Source organism: Salvelinus fontinalis, chromosome 42 (assembly GCF_029448725.1).
Source record: "Salvelinus fontinalis isolate EN_2023a chromosome 42, ASM2944872v1, whole genome shotgun sequence".
In the NCBI taxonomy this organism is placed as follows: Eukaryota; Metazoa; Chordata; class Actinopteri; order Salmoniformes; family Salmonidae; genus Salvelinus; species Salvelinus fontinalis.
Window position 1 is genome coordinate 24779863 of NC_074706.1, and position 23681 is coordinate 24803543.

Genomic DNA, 23681 nt, shown 5'->3' on the forward strand with positions numbered 1-23681 from the left:
TTAGTGTTTAATAAACACAAAATGCTGTTTGAAGTAAATGCCTATAAAGTAGCTTCAGGTCTTGTGATGACTGAGGTGAAATATTAAACATGAACTAAAGTGCACCTGTATTTGATAATGCAGACTGACTGGTCTCTACAAACTGGGCCAGAGTATACGACCTGTTTACTTCTGTTTGGGAGGGTAGTTAACCAAAGGTTAATGAGGGGTATGTGGTTAACTTGTCATTTGAAACAGGCTTGTAAATACCCGTGTTCATATTTACCTTAGAGGGGATGTAGATGGAATAAAGTACTTATTTTATTATATTCTACTCTGTTCTCGCTAACACACTGTTCTTCCTAAAGAAGTCTGCTCCTCCGAGCTTGAAAGATACTTATCACGAATAGATTTGATATGCAACGTAATAAGCCTTCCCGTAGCTCAAAAAACAATGCGCATCACCTTTTCATTTAGCCACACCCTTTGAGTTATGACGCCAACCAATAAGATCCTTTCTCTTAAGTGTAAACGGAAGTGAACAGTGACCAACAATAATTTCCACGTTAGTGCTTTTGTTGTTATTTAGACGTTTATTAACACCATGTTGGAACTCAAAATATGACAAATTTAACAGCATCACATACTTACCCCATGTAGACTTTAATTCGCGTTGGAGACTGGACTTGGTTGATCGATGTTATCTAGGTAAGGCTAGGTAGCTAGTTGCTAACAATCATGGCTGACTGTATGGTTTTTCACACTCAAATAGCCTCCATCATGGAGGTTCTAGCGAATGCAGCCGTGGCAGAGATCTGTAAACTCGTAGACGACGACTATGAGGTGTTTCGTTTGGACATAACTCAAAGCCAGAAAGAAAACAGGGCATTGCGGAGGAAACTACAGCTATTGGAACTGAAGCTGGCACGGGAGCGCGTCCTCGCCTGTCGTCCTAGTTGTGACAAGATCGTCGACCATCACGGAGGAATGTCAAGAGGTACATGTTGAAGGAGGCGGAGGCTGCGTCGCCTTTTATATATAGCTCAGTCCCTGTCGCCCGTTTCCCATCTGCACACGTGTTCAGATGTGTTACCCAGAATTGGGTTTTGGTCAGTTTTTGGATAAAAAGTAATAAGTCCCCTGATTAATTAGACACAAAATCATATTCTAACTAGATTCTTGATTTACTGATTTTCCTTTTATTTAGTCAATGGAAACAAGATGCATAGAACATAATACCTCGATCAATAAACAGTATATCAAGAAATTGAGAAGTATTAGCTTACATCCTTGCCAATTCTAGACCGTGTAAATAAATATACACCTGAGCACTGACCGTACCTAACCTAACCACCTCTTTTCCCCTATTGACTCTCTTAGGTGAAAGACATCTCACTGGAGGCCACAGGATCTCTGTGAAGCCAGCAGGACACAATACATGGATAGATGACCAACCAATCACTGTTGATGAGGGGAGTGGAACCTCAACCCAGCATGTTATTGTGATAGAGGTTAGTGTAATTGTGTTGCATAAAAAATTACAGTTATTTTGTAAATCAAATGTGACCAGTTTATTTCAGGAAGGCTCCCCTCAGCTATTAACTTGTTTACATGTACATCCTAATTTATCTGCCATAGCCACCTGAGAGTCAACAAAAAAAGGTTACAAAGAAACAAATGTGAACAAATATTTGTATAGATTTTGAAAAATTATATGTGCACTGTAGTGGACATTAGGACTCAGTTGGTAGTAAATATGAACAGAGGACTTTTATTAACAAGCTCTTATTTAATCTGGAAAGAACATATGAATACTCACCAAACTATTCTTGAGAGTATAAACAGCTATTAGAAACAATTTGATTTTAATTGCACACACTTACCATAAAATGTGCTTGTTGTGATGATAGCCATTTCGAAGAACCAAAATAGACAGAATTATGAATGTGACACCCCCACACGTGATATCATTGAAATTCCCAGAATGTCCTCTCAAATGTACAACAGGACCTGACACAGTGGCATGTATGGCCTTAGATCAAAAACTAATGTCCATTAGAGAGGGCAAAACATTAATTGCTTAGTCTCAGGAGGATATGGGTGCTTGTGAGACTTCCCTACGACCTTGTTATCCAATTCAACTCATGTACCACCTCTCTACTTGTGTCAGTCTGCAGATGCAGAGGCTGCAGGTCCTGGAGGAACGTCTCTGGTCAAGCAGGAGAGGACTGAAGGAGAGGAGGACCCACAACACAGCAGAGACATCCAGACAGGAGCAGCGTCTAGAGCGCCCCCTGTAGCCACGGAGGACCTCGCCGCCCAGCCCAGGATCCGACACAGCATCGCGGAGGTCAGTGGAACGCAGAACGCCGTCCTCAAGTCAGAGACCGACACAAAGACTTTAACTGTAACACAAAGGCTCTTACACACAGCATCAGACCCAGAGAGACTGGGCTGTCCTCCTGCTTCTGGCTCAGAGTATTTACCGGTATTTCACCAGAGCCAGGAGACTGTTAATTCCCTTGGAGATGGTGATACGTTACACACTGGTGGTGATCTGTCTTGTTCTTACGGTACAGAGATGGACCCTGGCAACATGCCCTTGGGTTTAGAGACACAGACTGATCTGTCTAAAGGGGACTGGAACCAGTACAGTAGTAGTGTATACTCTGAAGGGTGCCTAGATAATAAAGGGGAGGGTCTCGTCGTAGATAAAGTGACTGTGAAAGTGGAGGGCGACGTTCTACCCACATGGAATGCAGATAGTCACCTAGGAAACAGACACTTAGATTACAGGGAAAGCTTGGAGACAAATCCAAATGTGTGCACTTCCGATTTACACAGTCCCCTTTTCGATCAGGTATTGAACTCAAACGACAGGGCTAGAGCCCAGACTCAGGGTGGGGGAGCAACATCAGGCAGTAATAAAGAGAAACGATTCCTCTGCATGTTCTGTAACAAAGGCTTCAGCTGTCTTCAGAGGGTGGAGATCCACCAGAGGTTTCACACAGGGGAGAAACCCTTCAGCTGTACCCAGTGTCACATGCGCTTCGCCCAGGCTGGTGACCTGAAGAGGCACCAGAGGGTCCACACAGGGGAGAAACCATTTGGCTGCCACCTGTGCCGGGCCAGTTTCTCACACTCATCTAACCTGAAGAGGCACCTGAAGGTCCACACAGGAGAGAGGCTGTACACACTCCGGAAAGAGGTTCTCAGAGAAGAGCTACCTCAGGATACACCAGCACAAAAAGCATTCACTCGATAACATAGATAGTATCCATTCTACTCGATAGCTTCTGACATTTATATCAAACCCTGCATTAAAGACAATTTTGAATAACAAGAGTAACAGATCTCAGTGTAGAATATTCCTGGGTAGAATATTGCATCCAGACATTGTGTGATATGTATAAGCCTAAAAAGTCTGTTACATATTGCGTTTGTACTGTGTAGGCTATATGATGTTCACAAATGCCTATTTCATTACTCCCATTTGACTACTCTTTTTTTCCAATACACTTTTCAATGAGAATATGATTGCAGTTTAAGTTAATGCAGATTTTCTGTTGATGTGTGTATGTGTGGTTTTCATAGTATATTTAGTAGTACTTTCTGTTTAATAAACACATGGGAATTTTCATTGACTCTCTTTAGTATACATCACATCTGATCTCACCCTATTCCAAATATACCTACACATACCCACATGCTAACAAACCTCTACTGTACATGTCATAATAGTTCAGTCATGTTTGTCTTTTGATGACTTTTTGTCTTATCATAGCTGACTCCTATTTACCCACAACATCATATTTATGTCCACCATGATGGGTTTAACAACAATTAAGTCATTCTGTAACTACTCTATAGGACTCAAACATAGTGGGGATGGGTAAATGTTGAAAGTGTTTTATCTGTGTGTGCGTGTGTAACACAGGAGGCTGGTGAGAGGACGGCTCATAATGGCTGGAATGAAGTCAATGGAATGGTATCAACCACACCCATGTGTTTGATTCCATTCCATTTACTCCATTGCAGCCATTACTATAGCCTCCTCAATTCAGGTGCCACCAGCCGCCTCTGATGTGTACGTACCTGAGGGAGTGTATGTCTGTGTAATCTGTATCACCTATCTCTTCCAGGAGGAGGGTCCAGAGGTACTTTTGGTGAAGGAGGAGGGTCTGGAGGTGCTGTGGTGAAGGAGGAGGGGTGTGGGGAGGGTCTGGGGAACCCTGAGGGACCAAGGTCATGGAGGACAACCAGACTACACCTCCTCCTGAACTAACAGAGAAGCCAGCTGAGCAGCACAGGACCACACACAGTCTCACTGAGGTGAGTCCACTGAACTACTGTCTGAATGGTATTTGGTCAAGGCCCTTATCCACAGTGTCTAGAGTAGATCATAATGAATACCTCTATATAGACAGGTGGGGACCTGATCCTAGATCCAGCTGTTTGCTTAGAAATTCTAGGGAAATAAGGAGGCCTGCGTCTTGTGACCGTAGCGTACGTGTAGGTATGTACGGCAGGACCAAATTGGAAAGATTGGTAGGAGCAAGCCCATTTAATGCTTTGTAGATTAGCAGTAAAACCTTGAAATCAGCCCTAGCTTTAACAGGAAGACAAATTTGGGGGTTTTAGTCAAGATTCTAGCAGCCATGTTTAGCACTAACTGAAGTTTTTTATCTGGGTAGCCGGAAAGTAGAGCATTGCAGTAGTCTAATCTAGAAGTGACAAAAGCATGGCTACATTTTTCTGCATCATTTTTGGACAGAAAGTTTTGGATTTTTGCAATGTTACGTAGATGGAAAAAAGACGTCCTTGAAACAGTCTTGATATGTTTATCAAAAGAGAGATCAGGGTCCAGAGTAACGCCGAGGTCCTTCAGTTTTATTTGAGATGACTGTACAACCATCAAGATTAATTGTCAGATCCAACAGAAGATCTCTTTGTTTCTTGGGACCCAGAACTATCATCTCTGTTTTGTCCGAGTTTAAAAGTAAAAAATGTGCCGCCATCAACTTCTTTATGTCTGAAACACAGGCTTCCAGGGAGGGCAATTTTGTGGCTTCACCATGTTTCATCGAAATGTACAGCTGTGTATTGTCCGCATAGCAGTGAAAGTTAGCATTATGTTTCCAAATGACATCACCAAGAGGTAAAATATATAGTGAAAACAATAGTGGTCCAAAACCGGAACCTTGAGGAACACCGAAATTTACATTTGATTTTCCCGAGGACAAACCATTCACAGAGACAAACTAATATCTTTCCGACAGATAAGATATAAACCAGGCCAGAACTTGTCCGTGTAGACCAATTTGGGTTTCCATAAAGAATGTGGTGATCGATGGTATCAAAAGCAGCACTAAGGTCTAGGAACACGAGGGCAGATGCAGAGCCTTGGTCTGACGCCATTAAAAGGTAATTTACCAACGTCACGAGTGCAGTCTCAGTGTTATGATGTTGTCTAAAACCAGACTGAAGTGTTTCGTATTGTTTGTCTTCAGAAAGGCAAAGAGTTGCTGCGCAACAGCTTTTTCGATTTTTTTTGAGAGGAATGGGAGATTCAATATAGGCCGATAGCCAAACCTTGACCCAGAAAATATAAACTTTCTCAAGAGAGGCCAGATTACTGACACTTTAATGAGTTTGGTACACACCCGGTGGATTGGGAGACGTTTATTATGTTCAACATAGGAGGGCCAAGCACAGGAAGCAGCTCTTTCAGTAGTTTAGTTGGAATATGGTCCAGTATGCATTTTGAAGGTTTAGAGGCCATGGCTATTTTCATCAATGTGTCAAGAGATATAGTATTAAACAAACTTGAGTGTCTCCCTTGATCCTAGGTCCTGGCAGTGTTGTGCAGACTCAGGACAACTGAGCTTTGGAGAAATACGCAGATTTAAAGATGAGTCCGTAGTTTGATTTCTAATGATCATGATCTTTTCGTCAATGAAGTTCATGAATTTATCACCACTGAAGTGAAAGCCATCCAATTATAACCCTGTTACACGAGTCAGAAGACTTTCAGTTTGGTGTAGCACCATTTCTGTTCAAATTTTCTGGAAGTTTGCTTCAGGGCTCAGGTATTTTCTCTATACCAGGGAGCTAGTTTCTTTCAACAAATGTTTTTTGTTTTTAGGGGTGCGACTGCATCTATAGTATTACGCAAGGTTACATTTAGTTCCTTGGTTAGGTGGTTAACCGGTTTTTGTACTCTGACGTCCTTGGGTAGGTGGAGAGAGTCTGGAAGGGCATCAAGGAATCTTTGGGTTGTCCGAGAAGTTAAAGTATGACTTTTAATGGTCCTTGGTTGGGGTTTGAACAGATTATATGCTGCGATTGCAAATGTAATAAAATGGTGGTCTGATAGTCCATGATTATAAGGAAAAACATTAAGATCCACAATATTTATTCCACAGGACAAACTAGGTCCAGAGTGACTGTGGCAGTGAGTAGGTCCGGAGACATGTTGGACAAACCTAACTGAGTCGATGATGGCTCTGAAAGCCTTTTGGAGTGGGTCTGTGGACTATTCCATGTGAATATTAAAGTCACCAAAAATTAGAATATTATCTGCCATGACTACAAGGCCCAATAGGAATTCAGGAAACTCAGTGAGGAATGATGTATACGGCCCAGGAGGCCTGTAAACAGTAGCTATAAAAAGTGATTGAGTCAATAAGTATTCAACCCCTTAGTTAGGGCAAGCCTAAATAAGTTCAGGAATAAAACTGTTTAACAGATCACATAAGTTGCATGGACTCATTCCATGTTCAATAATAATGGTTAACATGATTTTTCAAGGACTACCCCATCTCTGTACCCCAAACATACAATTATCTGTAAGATTTCTCAATCAAGTAGTGAATTTCAGCACAGATTGAACCACAAAAGACCAAGGAGATTTTTCAATACCTCGCAAAGAACGGTAACGATTGGTAGATGTGTACAAATAAATAAAAAATGACTCAACATCCCTTTGAGCATGGTAAAGTTTTGAATTAGGCTTTGGATGGTGTATAAATCCCAGTCACTACAAAGATACAGGCGTCAGAGAGGAAGGAAACTGCTCAGGGATTTCACCATGAGGCTGATGGGGATTTTAAAACAGTTACAGAGTTTAATGGTTGTGATATGAGAGAACTGAGGATGGATCAACAACATTGTAAATTACTCCACAATACTAACCTAAATGACAAGTTGAAAAGAAGGAAACCTGAACAGAATAAAAATATTACAAAACATGCATCCTGTTTGCAACAAGGCAAACAATGTGGCAAAGAAATTAACTTAATGTCCTGAATACAAAGTGTTATGTTTGGGGACAATCCAACATTACACATCACTGAGAACCACTGTTCAAGCATGGTGGTGGCTGCATCGTGTTATGGTTAGGCTTGTCATCGGCAAGGATTAGGGATTTTTTTTATAGGTTAAGACTAGGGGGCGCAGTTTTCGCTTTTGGCTAAAAAGGCATACCCCATTTAAAACTGCCTATTTCTCAGCCCCCGAAACTAGAATATGCATATAATAGTCAGATTAGGATAGAAAACACTCTGAAGTTTCCAAAACTGTAAACATTTTGTCTGTGAGTTAAACAGAACTGATATTGCAGGCTAAAACCTGAGGAAAATCCAACCAGGAAGTGGCCCTGTTCTTGAGACCTCTCTGTTCCCATGCATATCTATTGCCCATGTTTGGGATGAGTTGGACCTCCGAGTGAAGGAAAAGCAGTGCTCAGCATGCATGGGAACTCCTTCAAGACTGTTGGAAAAGCATTCCTCATGAAGCTTGTTGAGAGAATGCCAAGAGTATGCAATGCTGTCATCGAGGCAAAGGGTGGTTACTTTGAAGAATCTCAAATATAAAATAGTAGTAGTATTTGTTCCACACTTTTTTGGTTACCAAATGATTCTGTGTGTTATTTCATAGTTTTGATCTCTTCACTATTATTCTACAATGTAGAAAATGGTAAAAATAAAATAAAAACTTAAATGAGTAGGTGTGTCCAAATTTTTGACTGGTTCTGTATATATACCACTATCCCCAACACACCCCAGCACCCCTTCCCACTACTTTGGCCCCAATAGATCCTACACCAGGCCGTCGGCCTGGGAGGCTGGAAATCCATCTCTCAAAACCCACTGTAGTTTTTATGCACTTAAATCTCTGATACCCAAAAACATCTCTGCTGCTGCTACTACCAATTTAATCTTCTGGGATTTCATTTCCATCTGTGCGGTACAATTAACCTGATGAGGACAGAGTGCGCTGTTTTCACTTTGGGGGAAAAACGTGCCCAATTTAAACGGCCTCGTACTCACTTCTTGCTTGTACAATATGCATATTATTATTACTATTGGATAGAAAACACTCTCTAGTTTCTAGAACCGTTTGAATTATATCTATGAGTAAAACAGAACTCATTTGGCACAAACTTCCTGACCAGGAAGTGGAAAATCTGAAATCGATGCTCTCTTCTGGGTCCTGCCTATAAATGGGCATGATACCTATTAGTATACATGCACGTCATACACCTTCCCCTGGATGTCAAGATGCAGTGAGAGAAGAAATGGAGTGTTTATCTTGGTCTGAGATGGAATACGTCCTCTTGGAATGACGTGTCACCCATTTCCTGTTTTCAGGAAGGCGCGAAGTTGGACCTGGATTTGCCTTCTGAATAGCTGTCGTTATAGGCGACTACTATCTCCAGCTGATTTTATTTGATACATGTGACAATATCCTCGTAAAGTATGTTTTTTCAATATAGTTTTATTAGATTTTTGAAATTTATTCGGGACGTTAGGCGTGTTGCGTTGTGTGCCTTTGTTCAGAAAGGAGAGCTTCGCGCCACTTGGCTAGTGCGCTTGCTAATTCAAGAGGGAAAATGGAATTTCTAAATCCAAACAACGATTGTTCTTGACAAAGGACACCTTGTACAACATTCTGATGGAAGATCAGCAAAAGTAGGACCCATTTTATGATGTTATTTCATATCTGTCGAACTGTGTACTATTAGTTTTGCGCCCAGCTTTTGGGCACTCGGTCGACATAACGTAAGCCTTATGTGGTAATGAAGTTATTTTTATAATTCTAACACGGCGATTGCATTAAGAACTAGTGTATCTATCATTTCCTATACAACATGTATTTTTTAGCTATGTTTATGAATAGCTATTTGGTCAGAATATGTGTGTCAGAAAAAAATCTGGACGTTGTGGAACAAAATAGCTACGTTAGCACAATGTATAACCACTGATTTCAGCTCTAAATATGCACATTTTCGAACAAAACATAAGTGTATGTATAACCTGATGTTATAGGACTGTCATCTGATGAACCTTATCAAGGTTAGTCAAAAATTATATATCTTTTGCTGGTGTGTCACGATCGCTAACTTTTACTGCTGGGAAATGGCTTGTGTTTCTGGCTATTGTGGTAAGCTAATATAACGCTATATTGTGTTTTCGCTGTAAAACACTTAATAAATCGGAAATATTGGCTGGAATCACAAGATGCCTGTCTTTCATTTGCTGTACACTATGTATTTTTCAGAAATGTTTTATGATGAGTATTTAGGTATTTGGCGTTGGTGTCTGTAATTATTCTGTCTGCTTTCGGTGCAATTTGTGATTGTAGCTGCAATGTAAACTATGATTTATACCTGAAATATGCACATTTTTCGAACAAAACATAGATTTATTGAATAACATGTTATAAGACTGTCATCTGATGAAGTTGTTTGTTGGTTAGTTTGGTTGGTTCTTGGTTAGTTAGGTTGGCTTTGTGCATGCTACCTGTGCTGTGAAAAATGTCTGTCCTTTTTTGTATTTGGTGGTGAGATAACATAAATATACGTGCTGTTTTCGCTGTAAAACATTTAAAAAATCGGACATGTTGGCTGGATTCACAAGATGTGTACCTTTCATTTGCTGTATTGGACTTGTTAATGTGTGAAAGTTAAATATTTCTAAAAAATATATTTTGAATTTCGCACTCTGCCTTTTCAGTGGAATGTGGGAGGAGTTCCGCTGGCGGAACGCCAGAGTCAGACAGGTTAATTAATGACCATAGCAAAAAACGCCAAGAAGCCAACCTTACTAAAGCACACATAGCTTGGGTCACTCTACTGGCCTACTACTCACAGGGATCCTCTCAGGCTCCCTCACCCTTAGCCCAACATCCTTTACTTTCCTCACTTCCTCAGAATGACACTTTCTGCACTGCTGTCACCCTGGCAACCTCAACTTGTCTCACTCGCACAGGATATTTATGATCCCCAGCAACATGGCCACCCCCACAATTGACACACACTAATTTTTCCAATTAAACTACACACTCTTTTGTCCCATCCCCTCCTGCACACCTCGGAATCGCCCCACTACATACTGCTGCAACATGACCATAAACTTGACACGTGAAACACGGTACTGGGTTCGCAACAAATTCTCTCATGGGATAACTTATATACCCTAGCATGACTTTATCCGGAAAACACACAGAATCAAAACTCTGAACAACAGACAGGGTCTCCTCAGTCCCGCGCTCACCACCGGGTCTGCGCACCACCAAACGGCGTGCATCACAGACAACAGGGATCCCCGACTTCAGTTGATCCACCTTAACACTCAACCCCACCACAGTTATCACTCCTTTCAATGGTGCTGTGCTCCGGAGACTAAAGCAACACTCCACCACTCTCCTTCCTGACTCCCCCTCCACTCAGTACCCACTCAGTACCCCCTCCACTTTCTGTTGTTAAACAGAAAACTCAAACATATGGCAGCAGACCCACAAGGTCTGCCATGAGAGGTGACTGTATAGTTCCCTTAAGGAATAGCACCTTTAGTCAATCTGCTTTCTCTGTGAGAGCTTCCCATGTTTGGAATACACTGCCATCAGACACACACAACTGCACCACCTGTCACACTTTCACAAGAAACATGAAGACATGGCTAAAGGCCAATCAGACTTGTGAACAAAATCCCTAGTTGTTTATTGCCGCTTTCCATGTTGTCTGTAGCTTGTGAGGTGTGGAAACACTTTGTTGCTTTTATGGATTTTGTCTTGTTGCTCTGTCTGCAAGCTACGTCTTGCTTGTCCTATGTTGCTCTGCGTGTGCTCACTGCTTATTGATTGTCTGTATTGTTATGGTAACTGTTTTTAATAACCTGCCCAGGGACTGCGGTCGAAAATTAGAGAGCGGTGAGGGGAGCCAGAGATGACTGTATAGTTCAAACCGGCACTTTTACTGAAACGTACATTACTGTGCACTATCCCTATAAAAATAAACTCAAACACCTCTTTCATCCCGACTCTCGAAACATGCATCGCCCTCTCCCTCTAAACAGCAGACACACAAAAACAAATCTGGAAACTTTGACCGAATTGACAGAAACCAACTCCTTCTTCAACCAGCCTGATACCACAAACGAATCGGCCAAAAGGCATGGATCCACTTTCTCCACGAATCGTACTCCCACTGGGCCAGTGTAATCTATGGCATTTCCCTGATCATTGGGGTGAGGCTTGGAAGCCTTCACCTGACGACCCAGGTTATTTCTCCTCACTTTTGTCAGGATCAATTTCAAGTTATCTTTTTGTCGACTACTCAGGGTCTTCAGACGCATAACATGCATTTTTCTCTCCTGTACTTGACCCAAAGGATAAAGTACTCTGCTTGTATGTTGCAGTCGGTTCGGGTTTGCTGCACCTCACGCCATTCTTTCTGCTTCGATTCTTCTTGCCATCCACCCTCTTCCTCACTGGGTCCTCCGACATGATGATTTCAGGAAAGTCTACAGGTTGCATGCACACATACCATTTGAGATGCAAAAATACCACCGGAGATGCAAGCGCACGCACTTTGAAATTCGCAGACCACGTGGCATCAACGTGCATAATCTGCAGCATTAGTGGATACTGTAGGTGAAAATTCATGACTATGGTTGATTTTCCAGTCTCTAGACTGTTCTCCCAGAAAACAGAGTTAATGAATAGACATGTGTAAGCAGAATAAAGGCTGAGCTCAGGTGAATGGACAGAGCTGGATAAACAAAGAGTTAACCATTGGACATGTAAAAACAGAACGTAAGCAGAAATCATGGGAGTGTACAGACTGGGTCAACATGGAGTTAATCACTAGACATGTAAAAACAGAACTTAAGCAGAAAATGTGTACCTTAATTAATATAGGCACCAAAAGCCATGTATCTGTAATAAGAACCTGTTTGTACTAATCAAGTATTATTAGAAAAGCACTTATATTAGGAAAGTATATATGCAATAACTGTATTCTTTTTTGTATTAACACTAGCACCGCCACCATTTTAGCAGATGTGGGCGTTAACAAGCAAGAATTGGGACAAAAAGATAATGGTGGCGAGAGGCCAAGGGGTGTTAATCATCTACATAGAGGGGCGTGACCATGTGTGTTGTCTGAATGTGGAAACCTATAAAGCCTGAGGTATGTATCAAGAAAAATCTGTTCCATGGAATTGCTTGGCTTCTGTTACTTTGTAATAAAGTCTATTTGAAGTTCTGGTATCTGAGAAATATTTGATTCAATATTTCCACAACAATACTCACACTGCTTTCAGGGCAGGTCTACGGGTGACTAAATTACTTTTCATAGCAGGTTAGGAGAGTTAGGTTAAGAAAAGGGCTAGCTAAAATGCTCAAATTATCCAAGACGCTACTAATATATATCTACAACCAGGCCTGCCTTGAACAGTCTGGTTTTCCACAAATACAATTCTGTGCTGGATGTTTCTCTTTTCTTGTCACCAATGTGTAATCCGCTCTCCGACCTGCGAAGGGCGGCAATACGCGACGCTGTCTAATCTTCCGGAAATTCACACAAAGAAGTAAACGGGAGTGAGCAGTGACTGAGAACAAGTTCCACGTTAGCGTTTATATTGTTATTTAGACGCGTATTAACACCCTGGAACTCAACATATGACTAATTTAACTGCACAGCATCACATACATGGTACTGTTTAATTCGCGTTGGAGACTGGATTTGGTTGATAGATGTTATCTAGGTAACGCTAGTTAGCTGCTAACGTTGGCTAACAATGGCTAACTGTATGGTTTTTCACACTCAAATAGCCTCCATCATGGAGATGCTAGCGAATGCAGCTGTGGCAGATATCTGTAAACTCGTAGACGACGACTATGCAGTGTTTCGTTTGGAAATAACTCAAAGCCAGAAAGAAAACCGGGGATTACGGAGGAAACTACAGCTACTGGAACTGAAGGTGGCACGGGAGCGCGCAGAGAAAACCAATAGGGTCAAGATCCTCGACCGATACAGAGCAGTAATGCCAAGAGGTACAATTTGCACATGGTACCTAGAATTGGTCTCAGGGCCAGATTTAGAATGATTAAAAAATATATATTTTATAGTTATAGTCACTCCACCCTTCGGCAACCCATATTTTTTTTGTAAACAATTCCGTGCACCAAGATGCAATACGACACGTGTTACATTTTCTTTTGAAGGAAAAGCCCCACTATAATAAAGTAATATCATTTGCAACGTGAGCAAAGGCGTTTTTGGCATTTCCACACATGGGTAATAAAATACTCATATCATGCAATTCTACCTCATTTTACATGAAAGAATACATTCGCTAAATTGTTTTTAATATCACACAAATGACCGAAATGAGTTGCAACACTGACAAACTGAGATAAATCTGGTCTTGAATTCAAACCCCAAAAATTGCCCAGGCTCACCTAATGATGAAGCCATAGGCTACTACTCACAGTAATGGCCGATGCGCTCCTCTTGGCAATAGCATATCTCAAGATGATCTACTTTGAAAAACAGTGCTGCTGTTCACGAAAAATGGGAGTTGAGGGAAAAAAAGTTTATATTGGTTCTACAGTGGTAGGTGTTTGCTTTCCATGTTTTTTCCCCCCGCGATTGTATTTTGAAATTAGCAAAAGGCCAAAGGACAGCCACAACCAACCATAGAAATATAATCCATAGATGGCAGTTCCCATTCAAGTCATGAATTGTTTAAATCCACTTGTTGAATCTATGCCAAGGTGCACTGAAGCTGTGGTGGCCCAACACCCTTTTTAAGACACTTTAGGTTGGTGTTTCCTTAGTTTTGGCAGTTTACCTGTATGTGCTTGTGATCAAATTTTATCCACCGTTATTTTTTAGAAACTATTGAGCCTCTATAGCAGGGGTGTCAAACTCATTCCACGGAGGGCCTAGTGTCTGCAGGTTTTTGGTTTTTCCTTTCAATAAAGCCCTAGACAACCAGGTGTGGGGAGTTCCTAACTAATTAGTGATGTTAATTCATCAATCAAGTACAAGGGAGGAGCGAAAACCCGCAGACACTCGGCCCCCGTGGAATGAGTTTGACACCTGTGTTCTATAGGTAAATTATGCTCTCTTGTTGTATTTTGAAAATTGAGAGTGGGCTCCTGTGGTTGGATGAAAAATAAATACATTTGCCTCTTGGGCCCAGTCCCCGACTCACACAATTGGCCAGTCACATTTATTTATTTATTATGCAGTTTATTTTATGAATTAGTTACCCAATCAAGGCAGAGCCCCCCCCCCCCCCCAGTTACCCACGTGGCCTCCCCACCTCATCTACTCCCTCTATCTGATAGTTAGCAAAGCAGCAGGCTCTCTACACTCATTGAGAGTGGGCTTCTGAGTCCTCCTGTAGTTGGCAGTTGCAGTAAAACATGAAAAAAAAATATATATATATATATACTGTATATATATTTTTTGCTGTCTGTTGGTCCTTCACGGGTCTGGGCCCAGGGGCTTCATCCTCGGTAAGGCCTTGCATTAATCCGGCCATGATTGGGCTTGGTCAGTTTTTGGATAGTATGCAATAATTCCCCTGATTACTTAGCTAACTTGCACAAAGACACTATCATATTCTAACCAGATTCTTGATTTACTGAATTTCCTATTATTTACTAATTGAAAAAATTATGCAAGGAACATAATCAATCTATAAATCGTATATCAAGAAGTCATCCTGGACAATTCTAGACAGTGTCAAAACTGTCAATATAGCGTTCAGCATTGACAGTACCTAACCTAACCACCTCTTTTCCCTCAATCACTCTCTCAGGTGAAGGACATTTTACTGGAGGCTACAGGAGCTTTGTGAATCCAGCGGGACACAATACATTGAGAGATGACCAACCAATCAGTTTTGGTGAGGGGAGTGGAACCTCAACCCAGCATGCTATCATGATAGAGGTTAGTGTAAAAGTATTACATCAAAATTACAGTTCATCAAATGTGGCCAGTTAATTTCAGAAAGGCTCCCCTCAGCTATTTACTTGCTTACATGTACATCCTTATTTATCTGCCGTAGGGGAGCTTGTGAGACTTCACTATGACATTATCCAATTCCAGTCATGTATCGGTAATAACCTCCGCTCTTTATGTGGCAGTCTGCAGAGGCTGCAGGTCCTGGTGTCAAGCAGGGTAGGACTGAAGTAGAGGACGCACAACACAGCAGAGACATCCAGACTGGAGTGACTGGAGCACCCCCTGTAGCCACGGAGGACCCCACCACCGTCGCTCGACGAAGCATCACGGAGGTCAGTGGAACACTGAACGCCATCCTCAAGTCAGAGACACACACTTTAACTGTAACACACAGGCTCTTACACACAGCAACTGACCACAGATCAGACCCAGACAGACTGGGGCTTGGGACACCGGGCTGTCCTCCTGCTCCGACTCAGACTACTTACCGGTATTTCACCAGAGCCAGATGATGGTTAATTCCTGTGGAGATGGTGACACGTTAGACACTGGTGGTGATGATCCGTCTTGTTCTTACACTACAGAGATGGACCCTGGCAACATATCCTTGGGTTTAGAGGCACAGGTTAATCTGTCTAGAGGGGACTGGAACCGGTACAGTAGTAGTGTATACTCTGAAGGGTGCCTAGATAAGAAAGGGGAGGTTATAGTGGTAGATGAGGTGACTGTGAAAGTGGAGGGCGATGCTCCTTCCACATGGAATGCAGATAGTCACCTAGGAGACGGATACTCACAGGGCAGAGATTTCTTACATTACAGAGAAAGCTTAGAGACAAATACAAATACTGTCACCCACTCCCCTTTACACGAGTTCAGGGATCGCGGCCCAGTGTCCACGACGATGGCACCTTCCAAATCACTTGGCTACGTCGTTTTTGACCAGGTATTGAACTCAAACGACCAAAGAGCCAAGGCTTGGGGAGGGGGAGCAACATCAGGCAATAGTAAAGAGAAACGGTTCCTCTGCATGTTCTGTAACAAAGGCTTCAGCAGCCCCCAGAAAGTGGAGATCCATCAGAGGGTCCACACAGGGGAGAAATCCTACAGCTGTACCCAGTGCCACATGTGCTTTGCCCAGGCTGGTCACCTGAAGAGGCACCAGATGGTCCACACAGGGGAGAAATCCTACAGCTGCCCCCAGTGTGAGAAGAGGTTCTCCCGCCAGGAACAGCTGAAGATGCACCTGAAGGTCCACATGGTATAGAGGCTGTTTGCCTGTACTCACTGATGGAAGAGATTCTCAGAGAGGAGCTACCTCAGGACACCAGTAGAACAACCATTTTACTCTATAAAGTGGAAAGTAACCATTTCACTCAATAGCTTCTGATGTTTAGATCAATCCTCGCATTAAAGACAAAGATTCATTTTCGTTGTTGTCAGCAGAAAACATCCACGGATGCATTTTGAATAATGAGATTAAGAATAACAATGTTGAATATTCCTGTGTAGAATATTGCATCCAGACATTGTGTGATATACACTGCTCAAAAAAATAAAGGAAACACTTAAACAACACAATGTAACTCTAAGTCAATCACACTTCTGTGAAATCAAACTGTCCACTTAGGAAGCAACACTGATTGACAATACATTTCACATGCTGTTGTGCAAATGGAATAGACAAAAGGTGGAAATTATAGGCAATTAGCAAGACACCCTCAAAAAAGGAGTGATTCTGCAGGTGGTGACCACAGACCACTTCTCAGTTCCTATGCTTCCTGGCTGATGTTTTGGTCACTTTTGAATGCTGGCGGTGCTCTCACTCTAGTGGTAGCATGAGACGGAGTCTACAACCAACACAAGTGGCTCAGGTAGTGCAGTTCATCCAGGATGGCACATCAATGCGAGCTGTGGCAAGAAGGTTTGCTGTGTCTGTCAGCGTAGTGTCCAGAGCATGGAGGCGCTACCAGGAGACAGAACAGTACATCAGGAGACGTGGAGGAGGCCGTAGGAGGGCAACAACCCAGCAGCAGGACCGCTACCTCCGCCTTTGTGCAAGGAGGTGCACTGCCAGCGCCCTGCAAAATGACCTCCAGCAGGCCACAAATGTGCATGTGTCAGCATATGGTCTCACAAGGGGTCTGAGGATCCCTTGTGAGACCATTGTAGACTCCGTCTCATGCTACCACTAGAGTGAGAGCACCACCAGCATTCAAAAGTGACCAAAACATCAGCCAGGAAGCATAGGAACTGAGAAGTGGTCTGTGATCACCACCTGCAGAATCACTCCTTTTAAATAAATTAATGGACAACAATACTTAGGCCCAATATGTTTGCATGCATAGCCTAACTTATTTTTTTAAACTAATTTTGATGGTTGTTAAAAGTGGAATTTCTACAATATTACCGTTATGTCAACACACTCGTCACTCTCGTTTAACAACTCTAAATCGCTTTGGCACAGTAGCCTAGGCATCAAGTCACCTGCTGCTGATAATGTTGCATACAATGTTTTAAAGGTTTATCATTTTCATCGAACACAATCAAAGTTAACATAAGCTCTAAATGCCTTCAATTGCCAAATCTATAGGCATGCCCAATTTAGGCTTTTTTTTAAACATGTTGCACTCCAAAGGAATTCCTTAAAATAACATGTACAGTAGGTAATTAAATGAAAAATGTTTTTCAGGGTTGGGGTCTATTCAGGAAGTACACTGAAATTCCAATTCTTGTCACTGCTTTTCAATGAGAAAAATTTGGATTTGGAATTGTTTATTTTCTGAATTGACTGAAATTGAATTGACCCCCCAACCCTGTTATTCGTTAGCCTAGTGGTTAAGTATTTGGGAACTTTATGTGAAATATGCCTCATGTGAAACAAGTGCGAGAGATATACCTACTGTTTCATGTAGGTCGAGATTATTTATGGATTGATCATATATTGAAATGGAAAAGGGGAAACACTAGCTCACCATTTAAACATTCATTGTTTTATTTAAGCAAAGTTAGAAGATTCACGTCTCGGCCAATTCCTGCAGGCTCAATGACCTTCATCAGAATAATCACACAAAGGGAAAGGACAAGTTCATATAAGGCAGGGATGTGCATCTCCTCGGGGGCCTGATTGGTGTCATACTTTTGCCCCAGCTAACACACCTGACTCCAATAATCAACTAATCATGATCTTCAGTTTAGAATGCAATTAGTTTAATCAGCTGTGTTTGCTAGGGATGAGGAAACAGTCTGACACCACTCCGGCCTCCGAGGACTGGAGTTGCCCATCCCTGACATAAGGTATGTGGAAAACAATCAGGCTAAGATCATATAGCAATATCAACACATTCTTCTACCAACTCGAAAACAATTGCATGTGGCACAGGAACCACTGACTCGCTGCGTTTTTCTATTACCAAGACACCTGCTGGTAACTCTGAACTGGTTAGGACAGCTCATGAGGTCTCTTAAATATATTTGTTGACTAGGTGGGACTCTTTTGACTAAAGAGGCTTCTTGCATAGCTTTTATTTTTACCCATAAGAGTAGGAGTAAATTGTCTCTATTCTCAGCACGTCAAGTAATCAAATCAACTTTGCATAGCACTCATAGCAATCCCTCATTACCCAATCAAAATATATTCCATAGCAGGGTGCTCATATCAGATTTCTTGATCCAACATCCTCTCACTCTGTATCTCTTACAGTCAGTAGACATGGAGGATGAGAAGCCTGATCTGCTGCTAGTCAAAGAGGAGACAATAGAAGACGGACCAGAGAGCATTGATCTGCTGAGTGGACTAAAGATGGGGGAGCAAGGTAAGGGAGAAATACATATAGCCTACATACAGTAATAGGTCTTTAATGGGAATAGTGATGTGCCTGGCTATTTTTTTTCCCTTCCTTCATACAATGAAACCAACACAATGAATGTTTACATACAAAACCACACATTATAATGTATGAATTTGATGACAATTTTTTTTTTCGGAAAGTATATTTTCTAACCTCTTCCTGCAGGTGGTTGGCAGGAGGCTAACAGAGGAGACTGGGTGGCCATCTTGGATTCCCAGACCCAGACGGGTGCAGCCAAGGGCCCAGGGGACAACATCACTGAGCAGGCCAGGACCAGAGGTGACATAGTGGAGGTCAATGGATGGGGCAGCGTCCTCAACTCTGGGCTGGGGAACAACACCGTTAACCCCCTAACAGGTGCTGCCTTCAGCCTGCCTTCTATAGGATCTATCAACTGGAACATGGACCCTGCAATAACTCAGACACTCCCTGGTCTTCATCCTCTTCACACTGTCCTAATGTTAAACCAGACCTCAGACAATGCCAGTGCCTCAACACTAAATGGGTACACAAGCCCATTGACAAATGACAGTAGTAGCAATGCTATCAGTAGCTCTGGAGGCAAAGAGAAGCACTTCCCATGTTCGTTCTGTGGGAAAGCCTTCAGTTTCCGCAAACAGATGGAGATCCACCAGAGGATGCACACAGGGGAGAAACCATTCGGGTGCCAACTGTGCCGGGCCAGTTTTTCACAATCATCCAGCCTGAACAGGCACCAGAGAGTCCACACAGGGGAGAAACCCTACAGCTGTCCCCAGTGTGAGAAGAGGTTCTCCCACCAGCACCATTTGAAGGTGCACCTGAAGATCCACACGGGAGAGAGGCCATTTGCCTGTACGCACTGTGGGAAGAGGTTCTCAGAGAGGAGATATCTCAGGATACACCAACAGAAATTGCACACGACCCATGTATAGTGACATGTAATGTAGTACTAGTTAGTTTGTAGTTAATTCTGTTGGTTTTGGATGTAATGGGGAACTGTATGAGGTGAACTGAGGAAAGAAGAAGTATGATGGTATGATGAGGTAGAGTAGATGATGGTGTCTGTAAAAATGTTTCACTGATTTTAGACTAACAATATTGTCCTGTTTTGATGATGTTTTGTGATGAGGAAATGATTGGGCCTTACGTTGACTTGACATGAAGTAGTGAAGCTGTGTGTAATGTTGAACCTTTTCCAAAGTAATCTAAAATGTATTTTATCAAAGCGAGGGTTCCAGATTTTTCAGAAAAGGTAGTGTTCACTTTTCTCACTTTTCTACTTTTCACATATCGTTTTTTTACAATAATAGTACTGAACTTCACGTACATTGAAATGAGATACAAAATTGACTCTGTGCTGACTGACTTGGTTATCTTTTGGTCATTGCAGGGACTGAGTATTCCTTAGCTCAGTCAGACCAAAACATACTTAATTCTTAAATTAACACTTTTGGATTTTTTTTTTTTACAATAAACTCTAATGGCTCCATATTGTTGGGTACTTGAATCACACTATTAGAGATGGGCTTGACTGTGGTTAACATTTTATAGTGTCATGTTTGTGTGTACAGCAAAGAGTTTCTTATATAAACCTTTATGCTTTTCTGTTCAATGTGTTTTACAGTCTGCAATCCGTGAGGACCTGCTGATATTTAGTGTTGCTGGCGGGAGAGACTGTACCACTGAAGTGGCTGGCCACAATCCCTGACCCCGGACAAAGCCTTCCCTCTTCGTTCCACAGTCGGAACAAGGACCCAACCGTAAGTGACAGAGACTTCAACACCACCACAAAGAACACAACCAGTGGACAGGTGGACTGAACAACCTCAGTCCTGGTGGTCATCAGAGAGACAGAGACTCCAGTCAGGGATTCAGTCTCAGTGCATGGTTACCCCACAAATACAAACAGGGGCAGGATGAGCATTCACCATGAGGTACCTAGCCTATAACACAGCACACAATACCGAACTTCAATGCATTTAGGAAAATAGAGTCTGTTGCAGAGTAAAGCATTGGAACATAGGGGGAAGAGAGAAAGGGAACAAGAGAGGTCTTAGTTGTGGTCTTTAGGGTGCAGGTGTACGGTCTGACTGTCCGATGGTGTGTTGGGTTGTAGTTTAACGCTTCGCAACAATGTTGCTACTAATCCATTGCGATCCATAACCGTCGCGGTCCCAAATGAGAACAACCACGTCGTCGAGCGCTCACACCGAGGATTGATTTAAATACTGTATAACTGCATACGCTGAAGACAAACAAAAAAACTTCTGCAGCATAGCACACACAATCAAAACTGTCGGGCCACCCAAGAGCTCCTCCCCAAAGAGCTGAACAAGCTCTCTTTTATCTCCTCCTTCCTTACTGCTCATGCGCTCTTAAAGTGGCCGCGCACCATGAAGGCTCCGTGCAGGATTTCGCCACAAGATACAGTAATTTTATTATTTTCTACTCTATTCTTGCTAACATTTCTAAACAAGTCTACTCTGAGCTTGATACTGATGAATAGGTTTGATGTGTAATGTAATAAGCAGTACAGTACCTTTTTCAAAGAACAGTGAGCATACTTTTTTTTACTATTATTTTTTTTTAAACACAACCTTTGCGCTATGACCCCAACCAACAAGATTCTTGAAGAAAGCCGTCGGTGGGACGGCAGAAGCGCAAGTGCTGTTTAAAGCTGAAAGTGCGTCGAGCATAGTAGTGAGAAGGATGAGTGGACAACAGTGAAGTCTAATGAAACGAAAAGTGCTAAAATTGTTGTAGTAAATCAGTCTGATAAATCGATTCTTTTTGGAGTAAGTTTTTGGGATGAGGATTTTAATTTGAGAAACCCTTTTGAAGTCAGGATGGTGAAGGAGGTGCTGGGAAAAGTGGATGCAGTCAATAAGCAGGACTGGTATATCTAATGAGCGAAATTTCGCGAGCCATAATGCACGCTCCTTATCTACTAATGAAGTGGACAGCTTTGATTTTCAGAACAGGGCAACGGTAAAAGTATCATCTCTGGCATCCCAACATTAATATCTCAGGCTGAAAATTCCAGGAGTAGTTCATGTACGTCGCTTGACCAGTATGGTGGATGGGGAAAACCGAGCAAATTTTATCCGTATTACTGTTGTTTAATTGAGTATCTCCCGATCTATGAAAAGCTGGGATATAAACCCAGCAAAAAAACATCCCCTTTTCAGGACCCTATCTTTCAAAGATAATATGTAAAAATCCAAATAACTTCATTGTAAAGGGTTTAAACACTGTTTCCCATGCTTGTTCGATGAATCAAACAATTAATGAACTTGCACCTGTGGAACAGTCGTTAAGACACTAACAGCTTAGACGGTAGGCAATTAAGGTCACAGTTATGAAAACTTAGGACACTAAAGAGGCCTTTCTACTGACTCTGAAAAACACCAAAAGAAAGATGCCCAGGGCCCCTGCTCATCTGAGTGAACGTGCCTTAGGCATGCTGCAAGGAGGCATGAGTACTGCAGATGTGGCCAGGAAAATAAATTGCAATGTTTGTACTGTGAGACGCCTAAGTCAGCGCTACAGGGAGACAGGACGGAGAGCTGATCGTTCTTGCAGTGGCAGACCACGTGTAACAACACCTGCACAGGATCGGTACATCCGAACATCACACCTGCAGGACAGGTACAGGATGGCAACAACAACTGTCTGAGTTACACCAGGAATGCACAATCCCTCCATCAGTGCTCAGACTGTCCGCAATAGGCTCAGAGGGGCTGGACTGAGGGCTTGTAGGCCTGTTGTAAGGCAGGTCCTCACCAGACATAAATCGCAACAACGCTGCCTATGGGCACAAACCGACCATCGCTGGACCAGACAGGACTGGCAAAAAGTGCTCTTCACTGACGAGTAGCAGTTTTGTCTCACCAGGGGTGATGGTTGGATTCACGTTTATCGTCAAAAGAATGAGCATTACACTGAGGCCTGTACTCTGGAGCGGGATCGTTTTGGAGGTGGAGGGTCCGTCATGGTCTGGGGCGGTGTGTCACAACATCATCGGACTGAGCTTGTTGTCATTGCAGGCAATCTCAGCGCTGTGCGTTACAGGGAATACATCCTCCTCCCTCATGTGGTACCCTTCCTGCAGGCTCATCCTGACATGACCCTCCAGCATGACAATGCCACCAGCCATACTGCTCGTTCTGTGCGTTATTTCCTGCAAGACAGGAATGTCGGTGTTCTGCCATGGTCAGCGAAGAGCCCAGATCTCAATCACATTGAGCACATCTGGGACCTGTTGGATCAGAGGGTGAGGGCTAGGGCCATTCCCACCAGAAATGTCCAGGAACTTGCAGGTGCCTTGGAAGAGTGGGGTAACATCTCACAGCAAGAACTGGCAAATCTGGTGCAGTCCATGAGGAGGAGATGCACTGCAGTACTTAATGCAGCTGGTGGCCACACCAGATACTGACTGTTACATTTGATTTTGACCCCGCCCCCTTTGTTCAGGGACAGGTTATTCAATTTCTGTTAGTCACATGTCTGTGGAACTTGTTCAGTTTATGTCTCAGTTGTTGAATCTTGTTATGTTCATACAAATATTTACACATGTTAAGTTTGCTGAAAATAAATGCAGTTGACAGTGA

General features: G+C 42.6%; 2 protein-coding genes across 3 annotated transcripts; both read left to right on the forward strand.

Annotated features, from left to right (window-relative positions):
* Positions 1–717: 717 nt before the first annotated feature.
* Positions 718–3511, forward strand: LOC129841263 (uncharacterized). Its single transcript, XM_055909456.1, has 3 exons — positions 718–976; positions 1360–1490; positions 2150–3511. Exons 1-3 carry the CDS (start codon positions 718–720, stop codon positions 3242–3244), a joined length of 1485 nt encoding a protein of 494 aa, XP_055765431.1. The 3' UTR covers positions 3245–3511.
* A 682-nt stretch (positions 3512–4193) lies between these two features.
* On the forward strand, positions 4194–23681 carry LOC129841264 (zinc finger and SCAN domain-containing protein 21-like). Of its 2 annotated transcripts, none has more exons than XM_055909459.1 (5): positions 4194–4311; positions 15096–15226; positions 15424–15573; positions 18942–19053; positions 19255–20558. In XM_055909459.1, the coding sequence occupies exons 2-5, from the start codon at positions 15218–15220 to the stop codon at positions 20001–20003; spliced, it is 1020 nt and encodes a 339-aa protein (XP_055765434.1). In that variant the 5' UTR covers positions 4194–4311; positions 15096–15217; the 3' UTR covers positions 20004–20558. The 2 variants fall into 2 exon arrangements, with proteins under 2 accessions (XP_055765434.1, XP_055765432.1); XM_055909457.1 differs by lacking the exon at positions 4194–4311 and adding an exon at positions 12840–13317 and having other exon boundaries at positions 19255–23681.